Here is a 9,338-nt window from a genome sequence, read left to right on the forward strand (position 1 = left end):
GAAAGCCAGAAATTATGTTGCTAACTTGGACAAAGACAATCAACACTCACACTGAGAAGTCAGTCAAGTTTCTTCTCAAAGAAATGAAAAAAGGAAAAAAGTACAATACGACATAAAGAATCCATTTTTTGCCTCCGTTGTTCTTTTCACATGTGAAAGAATAATCAGCTCAAATGTAAATTTGAGGAATCTTCTTATGCAATCTAGCCTCGTTTTGCTTTTCAGCCTGAACAACAATAACATTGCTGACAGAAGAAGAAGAAGGAAGGCTTTAATGCAACATGAAAAAATTCCAAGAGCAGAAGAAGAACTGGTCTTACTTGGCAAATGGGAGATGTAGGAGGCCAGCAGCTTGGCTCTCTTCTTCTCATAGCCCTTCTGCGTGATGTCACCTAGGAGAGAGGACAGCAACACCAAACTGTTAGGTTAGTCATAATTACCACACAAACTCCAGACAACTACGTACACACAGACACACACACAGAGTACAGCCTCTGCTTTCACTAATACATTTTCAGAGGGTTGAGTCATAATAATAATAATAATCCACTTTAAACCAAATCCACTGAACTCCACATGCTGACAGCTAAGTCCATTTACAACAAGGCGAAGAGATAACACCATTGTTTGGGCTTACATTAGCCCCAGTGAATAAACATGCCTGCTGGCTATAAAACCCAAGTATGATTCCACTGAGCCGCACGTAACCAGGCAGAGAACAGTGCCAAAACATTGGGAATAGTTGGGATGGTAAGCAGAGCAAAAAAGGAAGCCATGTGAGCCAGTTTCACATGGGACTCGGTCATTTATCTGTCCCGACCTTTTCCCACTGTAGACCCAGCACCACCCCTTCCTCATTCGGCCTCGGCCTGGCAGGATTCCCAGTGATACTAGAGTGTGCTAGAGAGCCGCACAGGCCTGACAAAGTCCATTAAACTGGGACCCCAAAACACACAGTCTGCTCACTGCAAACATGCATGAAAGACACACCCTTACACACTCCCCTTGAAAACACAAACAATCCTAATGCTACAATCTCCCACACTCTCTCTGTTAGTCGCCTTCTTTTGTGTGCAGCGATAACACCGCATGCTATGTCAAGTGCCAATCGCCAAACGGCTGCTTAACCTCAATCTCCTGACACCTCCTCCACACTGACCAGTGACAATGGGGGGGACCTACGGGGGGGGGGGGCTGAGAGTCACTAGCAGCAACAGGGAATGCAGACCAGTGTGTGCATTAAGCAACAATGAAAGAAAATAGGGAGAGAAACAGTGAGCCAAGGTTCAGCAGGGAGACCGGAGGGAGGTGTGCTGGATAAGCCGGGGCTGGGTGGGGAGTTTCGTGTGTGACTGAGATAGAGTGTGTTTTTTCTTAAAGTTTTCTCACACTCTGGTCACTATCCAGTGGAGTGTAGGATTTGCTTGTATAAACAAGAGAATCAGAAAGGAAGCCCCCTCTATGATTGTGTGTGTGCCTGCCAGAATTAGTTTAAATATGAGACTTCTTTTTTTTTATCCTTCCGATACAACTTGTAGGTTTCACAACACTCATATTAAGAGAAGCAGAGTAAAAGTGAATAACCTTCGTAGAGAAAAAGCCAACAAAACAAAGTTGAACAGTTTTAGAGTGAAAGGCAGTGTGTGACTGAGTGCCGAGTGCTTTGTCTTTCCCTCTGTGCAGGGGAGCAAAAAGAAAAAAATGGGGATGGCGAGCATTCAGCTTGGAGTTCATGCCTGGGTTCACACACTAGGCTGAAATTCAGACACAGCAGCTTGTTGCAGTCTTTGTTTCTCCATCTCTCTGGCATGCTACAGACTTGTTTATACACAGGAAAACACTCATAGGCCGACATGCAAGCGAGACAATCAGCAGCAACTTGATTGTAGTGGACTGGAGCAGTTATTGTTGTCGGAGACAAGGTTACGCCAAGCCCAGTCCTGGTGCCCAATTGGTGCCGGGAGGGAAGAAGGGGAAGAGATGGAAAGATGGACGGAGCGCCGTCGGTCATTAACGCAGACAGAAGAGAGTCTGTGCTGGTGTCGGGCAAGTACAACAGACACGGATTGGCACAGGCACACCAGCTATGTGGCTGGCAGTGGGAAGAAAGACACTGAAAGGCTCTGGGTTTAAAGACTGACTGTGACAGCTGGTTCAAAACAGAGAAAAAGCTGTATGTGTTAAGTGCAAGAATGTGGTGTTTTTGAGTGTGAGCATGAACAAAAACAGTACAGTAACTGTGTGTAATCTGAGGTCAGGGGACAGGATATGAGCATTACCCCACCCTGTGTGTGTGCTGCCAAAATCGTCTCACTGTGTCTGTCTAGAGAAAGAGGAATGTGCTGATTGGAAAACACCATACTAACAGAGAGGGCCAACTGGCCAAGAGAGAATGCTCATAGTTCCAAAAACATCCCTGAGGTGCAGGAAGCTGATGTATCTGTGCATGTGTATGTGTGTATACACAGCTGGGGCAGGTTAAAGGGCGCTTCAGCACACAAGAGAATGAATGCTGACAGGGCCTGAGGTGTACTGGCACTACAGGCCTTCCCTGTGAGATGTGTGTCAGTATGTCAAACCAGGAATGCGTACTTCGTCCAAGGATCGGCTGAACCTGCCCAGCATGCTGTGATAGAGGCACAGTATCACCAATGAATGCATCTTTAAGAGCATATTAAAAATCTCACATCTATAAGCAATTATCAGTCCTTCTCCTTGGCAGCCAGACCTTCTAACTGACTGTTTTTTTGTGTTAATCGTGCTGTTTGTGACATTTTCAGAGCTCATTCAAGACCAGATGACAGTGACCCTGTGAGACTTCTTTTAAAATATACGATGTTGACCTCATACTTCAAGACAAGTCATACAGTGGACTGATCTCCTAATAGCTGGCAGCGCAGGGTCACAGAGGGGATAAACACACTCACATGAACGGCATTCCCAGCCACACTGATAACTGCGGAGGGCTACAACTTTTTCTGACACAGTAGGGGACTACGGAGCACTTCAGATTTAATCTGCACTGGCATTCTCCACTATGATCCGGCACATTAGAGCCATTTGAGGTTTTGTTTGAGGTAACTGTTTATTTGTGCACCGTGCATCACTCCACGCGTACACATCTTGATCTTGTTGTCAGGGTGTTTTCCTGGAGGCTCCGATTGGGTCTTAGACAGGTAGCAACACACAAAGGAAATTTTCTTTCTAGTTATTTCTGATCATTTGTGAATAAAACCTCAAACTGTTACAACGATGATTACTTTCCTGTGGGTTCTTTGCTAAAGCCTCCCTGGGAGGAGGCCACAGGAGAACACCCTGGTTGTGATTTCGACTTATGTGTGGCGTGACATACGCTCGAAAAAGCAGAAAAAAGATATTTTTATGAACCTGTGAAAGAGGATAAAGTCAATGGACGCCTACAGCACTGTGTGCCCCGTGACCGTGTCAAATCAAATCCAAGAACTGAAACCATCGTGAACAGTGAATTTCTCTCTGACGACGTGGCTGGGCATTAAGCATTCATGACATAACATTTGCTCCCTGTGGTTTTCCAAGCAGCTCAAATGTTGAATCATCGGACTGGCTGTAGCTGATACAGCTAAAATTTCGCTTCTTGGATTACTATTACCCATGAACGGCACCCCTTTTTGTTTTCCAAATACAAAGGGGAAAAAAGCTGTTAAAGAGAACGCTTAATGGTCAGCACATGACCTGGACGTATACAGGAGGTTGTTTTTGGTTGCGATTTGTCTCGGTTTGTGTGTTTTATTGTCTTTACCTAATGGGGCGATCGTGGCTCAAGAGTTGGGAGTTCGCCTTGTAATCGGAAGGTTGCCGGTTTGAGCCCGGGCTCGGACAGTCTCGGTCGTTGTGTCCTTGGGCAAGACACTTCACCCGTTGCCTACTGGTGGTGGTCAGAGGGCCCGGTGGCGCCAGTGTCCGGCAGCCTCGCCTCTGTCAGTGCGCCCCAGGGTGGCTGTGGCTACAATGTAGCTGCCATCACCAGTGTGTGAATGTGTGTGTGAATGGGTGGATGACTGGATATGTAAAGCGCTTTGGGGTCCTTAGGGACTAGTAAAGCGCTATATAAATACAGGCCATTTACCATTTACCATTTACCTTAATGCAGTGTGATCTTCTATGCACACCTTACTCTGTCCCTCCCAACCCACTATGTCTGTGCTGTTCTTCTACCATTCTTCATTGCTCCATTGCCAATCGGGAAGAGCTGAAATTTGTATTGGAAGCAGTTTAATTCCAGCTGCCAACACCCAGAAACAGCACTGCATTTGAGATATTTATATAAAACTAAAGCAACGAGGTCAGTGTCTTTCAATCAGTGCCACAACTGCTGCCAAGATTTCTTCTCTTTAAATGATATTCATTAGGTCATGAAAAACTGAGAGGCTCAGTGAAGCGCTTTTTAATGCCAGTGATTTCCCTCAGTCCTGGAATCACTGCACAGTTCTCCTGAATGAAAAATCCAAATCTTGGCCTTGAGCTTCAACCCTGAGATACCAGCTGATCTATGAATCTCTGTTTAACAGTTAACACCCACCCATCCATCAGCCTGATCTACACACACACACAGACAAACAAAGGCAACATTAGAGCTGAAAAGCCTCCTGGCATCCACATGCTCATGATATATGAACAAAAGGCACTGAGACAGCATTTTTCCTTAGTTTTCTTTCACTTCTCTGTAGAGGATGTTGCAACAATCTGATGTAATCTCAGCAAACATGGATTGTGTCACAGTGAATGCAAACTCCAAGGACCCTCTCCTGTTTACGCATATGTATTCAAGTCCCCTCCCCAACCGAGAGATCTCTATAATTACTTTGAGCAGATTAGCAAGTAACATGACTGTCACCCACAATTTCCGCTTGCCTGACTGTCTTTTGCACACAGAGACCTGCATGTGACAGGTTTCCTGTCAACCCATAAATGCACACAACCATGAAACTCAAACAGGATAACTGGCTGGATTACACAGAAAGCTGTAAATAAAACCTCGCTTTTACATCTTGAAAGCCATCCAGTGCTCACATTTTGGTCTCTATCCTAATCTGTAATCTGAGATTACATCTAACCTAACAGATTATATCTCTCCGTCTGGACGTTTGTGTAGACGGGGGCACAAATGTCTGAAACAAGGCTCTGTACAGTGCAGGACTGTTTTCTAAGCGTGGTGCTTCTAGCCAGCGATACCAGTTTGCTCTGCATAAAAGTGTCTTTGTTTGCCTGTGGGTTACAGTTTGGTGACAAGAGTGATGCTAATCTAGAACACCGTTACTACGCTATATCACAAGAAATACATACCAGGGCAAAAAGTTGCTGTTCTAAGTCCACCATGAGGAAATGACTGTGAGATAAACAGGATAACTAGAAAAAACATGGAAAACAGCCACAGCCTGCACATTTACATATAAATACACACATAAACACAGGGGCTGAGAAAGGAGGAACTAACGTCACCCACAAGATCTTATTTATAGAGACTCTGAGCAGTGACACAAAAACAATGGGCAGACTGTGCCGAGAACATGGATAAATAGCACTTGACAGGAAATGCAAACGAATGAGTATGACACCAAGGCCATTTAATGGCACCTGGTCATTAGTTAAAGCAGATGTAAGAAGCTTATTTCCATAGAGCATGCTCTAAAAGGGAAGCAGTGTGGCAAGTACAAACGTTCCACTGCTGTGCTTTTGCATACCATGAAACTAATTTCATTTCAATACTGTTAACTGGGTTTGAAATGATTATCATTTTAATTGATCTGGTTGACTGACAGTAAACAGTGTTGTTTGATGACCGGGAAATCGTTTAACTTACTCTTTTAAGAAAACTGAAAACATCCCTCGATCCAGCTTGTTAGCTGTGTGGATCTGCTGCTTTTCACTGATCACAAATGAAATATCTCTAAGTTTTGGAGCATTAAAAACAACCTGAGGCCCCTTATCATTAGATTTATGAAAGCTCAACTTGTGACACAGCTATGTATGCGTGATTATTTATCAAAGATTTCTATACTGTTTATATAAACATTCAAAATAGACATAAACATATGAAACATGCAGAACCACTGGATGTGACACTAGAGCACCAGCGTCATCTCCCACACACCAAAACAAACACACACAGACGCACAGCTGGACTCTCTACCACAACAGAGGAGAGAAACTTGGATTACATTACACACAAAAGAGGGAGTGTGACTTCATTTTTCTTAAGCATTCAAGGCAATGTTACACAACTATATATTTACATGGGAAATATTTATAGGTCACTATTTATCCTTTAAAATATCTAGCTAGCTATATATCCATCCATCCATCCATAGACGGAGGGAGAAAGAAAACCTTTAAGGCAGTAAAGTTTGTTCATCTAGAAAGTCGACAAGCATCCTTGACTAAATGTGGGGGTTTCCCTCAGTTTACTAGCAGTTAAATCAGGTTTTGAGTATTAAAACCAATCAGTTATCACTCAGGAGATATTTGCTTCATGTCTGAATAGTGATTCCAAAACACTAATACATAAACCTCCTGCGTCCAGCACAATGTTTTTCCACTCCAAATCCAGGCCAAAAATTCCTCTGGGACCCTGGGAGTCCACGTGGGGGTTTTGAGGCAGACAGGGAGGATGAAGTGATCTCTGGACGGCTAAAGGGAACTGCTGGCCAGATAAGTAAGGGTCTGAGTAAGTGTACTTTCTCTTGTCAAAAATCTCCATTGGATTCGGTTTGTGTTTGGTTGGATGGAAAACGCAACTCTGACAGCCCAGCCTAGTCACGATTGAGCAACAGTGCCCAAAATATGGCTAGTTACCATTTGTCACTTTAACCTTCTGAACGATTTTTATGTACATCTTTCCAATAATGAATGATGCAGAAAATAAGTGCTCAAGCTCTTTTATTAGGTATAACTTATTAAATTCTAATACAAGATCTCCCAGTGACATAAAATGGAAGCACAAAAACTTTTTAGAAAAATCCAACAATAACACCAAAAACTCATTGGTCACCGCAGCAACTAAGTGATGCTATCATGTCAAACTCTCAGCCCTGTGTTGAATCTGTGCCACAAAGAAAAAAAGAAGCTTTGAAGCAAAACCTCCAACCCAGTACAGTGGCCAGTGAACATAGCACGGTTATAGCATGATTATAGATACAGTTGACTCAACACTTCACTAAAACTGTTTCAACAAAAGCTCAACATTCCTGGCAGGGGTGTTGTATTAGGTCACTTTAGTCTTATCTAGCTGTCCCTAATGAAGTGAACTTACAGATAAAAATTCGACAAAAGGTATGGGAACGACTTCTGAAAATTACACCCTAAAAAAATACAACAGCAAAGTTAATAATATATATATTATATTATTATATTGTGTAATATGTGACAAGAACAGACGATGTAACACAGTTTAGTATGCAGTGCCCCCTCCCCCAAAGGATCACCACAGCGGATGGATCCACATGTTTTGATTTGGCACAGAAATCACGCCGGATGCCCTCGCTGACGCAACACTTCCAATTATCCGGGCTTAGCACTGGCACTTGGAGCACACTAGCTTGTAAGTCCCTGTGTTATAAGCTGGGTCTGTGCCTCTGCCTGATTTCCAATCTATTGTGTGTAAGGTGAATGCAATAGCCACTACAGATTAGAGCTATCAACACTATTATTTGAAAAATATTTTATTTTATATTTTATTTATTGCCTTTCAGCCTGCTCCAGTCTGTGAAGACAGATCTAATTATGCCTCCCTTTCATTTCTAAGGCATACTCTTATAAAAAATCTCAATAAAACGAATGTGAGACATAAAAGAAGTCCAAGGGCTGTGCTTGGCCCAGATTAGTTCAAATGAACAATTTGTGCGTGTCTTTCACAGATCAACAATGTGTTAAACCCATTTTCCAATAAATAATGAAGCAATGCCCAGCAAAGAGGATGTAACGGAAGAAGTGCGTCATACTGAGAACTAGAAGTGAAACCACTGTAGTGACATGTTTAACACAGGTATGCCTCACAGGAAATTACAGAGAAGGGCAAAGAAAAAATGATAAAATAAAGATTCAGCAGCTCTTAATATGGACACGCGTCTTAGTGGAACAAATGTGGGGCAATCCCACCTTTTAAACTTAATACCTGAGAAACACATAACATGCGAAGAAACACACCCACACATATGCAAACGACCAGTTCAACCACACCCGAGTCAAGTACCGAAACATTCGGTGAAGTCAGACCTTCCTGTACAGGACAGCAACAACAAAAAGTGCTGGCACGAATAAGATAAAAACAGAAGAAACAATAACACTGGACAGTCAGCATCCCGAAACTTAATTTATCCAAAGAAATAAAACAAGTGTTTCCTTCGAGCTTTTTAAGCATTCATCTTGTGCTTGAGTTTAGAGCCCGACTTCCTCCATTACTTCTATTATTATTATTATTATTATATCAAGCGTTCTAGAGCCAGCTGTGAGTTTTGAGCTGGGAACTGCTGCAACAATAAAAGCTATCAGAAAACCACAATGAAACAAAAAAGACAGAACATTTTCTTTTATTCTTCTCCATAAGCAAGACGGCTTCTTCTTCACTTTAATCTTACTACTGTTAATGTACTACGCACACTAATTTGGGTCACGCCATTTCCCTCTAGATCATCACAGGCCAGCTGTATAATCTTGGCAGTGACAAACAGTTGCTGTATAGATAAATTCATATCACGTTACTTCATCAAAGTGATAAGGCTGGCAAACAACTGAGAGGACAGATTGTGGAGTCAGAGAAACTGACGTCAGGCAAGTACAAGTGAGCTGTTTGTTAGTAAGCAGCAAAGGTTAATGCAGGTTGTCCTCACTGAGACTGTACGGCAGACTACAACTGCAATGAGCTTTCAACTAACAGGTCTATGTTTGCATAACTGAGTGAGACCAAGGCCACATCCCAGGCTGATTTCTGGTCAGATTAGCTTGCTATACCTCTGCCATGAACTGTATCCCCTACAGCAACTACACAGGTGGATGAATACTAGCTTAATCATTTATTAATAAACAGTTTTATAGGCAGACTTGTCACTGTAGTTAATAAAGATGTTTTATAGCATCTGTGCTTCAATGGCTGCTTTTCATTTACAGCAGCCACTTTCAGGGTGTCATTGTTGTGGGCCGGCTTAATGAAAGACCTACACCTGTAGGTCCCTGGCTATGACAAGTTAAAATGGGTGCTGTGCCAAGCTTCCGTCAGGTAGAGGCACTTCACAATACTAATGTAGTACTTCTCTCTCCTTCTGTTTCTTCTAATCCTTTCATCTTAAAATTTTTTTATTTATATA

At 42.7% G+C, this 9,338-nt stretch overlaps 1 protein-coding gene across 2 annotated transcripts in view; it reads right to left on the reverse strand.

The window, feature by feature from the left end:
- Positions 1-9,338, reverse strand: part of dip2ba (disco-interacting protein 2 homolog Ba) — a 45,597-nt gene that overhangs the window by 20,050 nt on the left and 16,209 nt on the right. For both annotated transcript variants that reach the window (XM_005732647.1, XM_005732646.1), the window contains exon 2: positions 321-392. In XM_005732647.1, the coding sequence (XP_005732704.1) occupies positions 321-392 (72 nt within the window). The remainder of the gene's footprint in view (positions 1-320; positions 393-9,338) is intronic.

This window comes from Pundamilia nyererei, unplaced genomic scaffold (genome assembly GCF_000239375.1).
Source record: "Pundamilia nyererei isolate P.nyererei 1_Seehausen unplaced genomic scaffold, PunNye1.0 scaffold00047, whole genome shotgun sequence".
NCBI lineage: Eukaryota > Metazoa > Chordata > Actinopteri > Cichliformes > Cichlidae > Pundamilia > Pundamilia nyererei.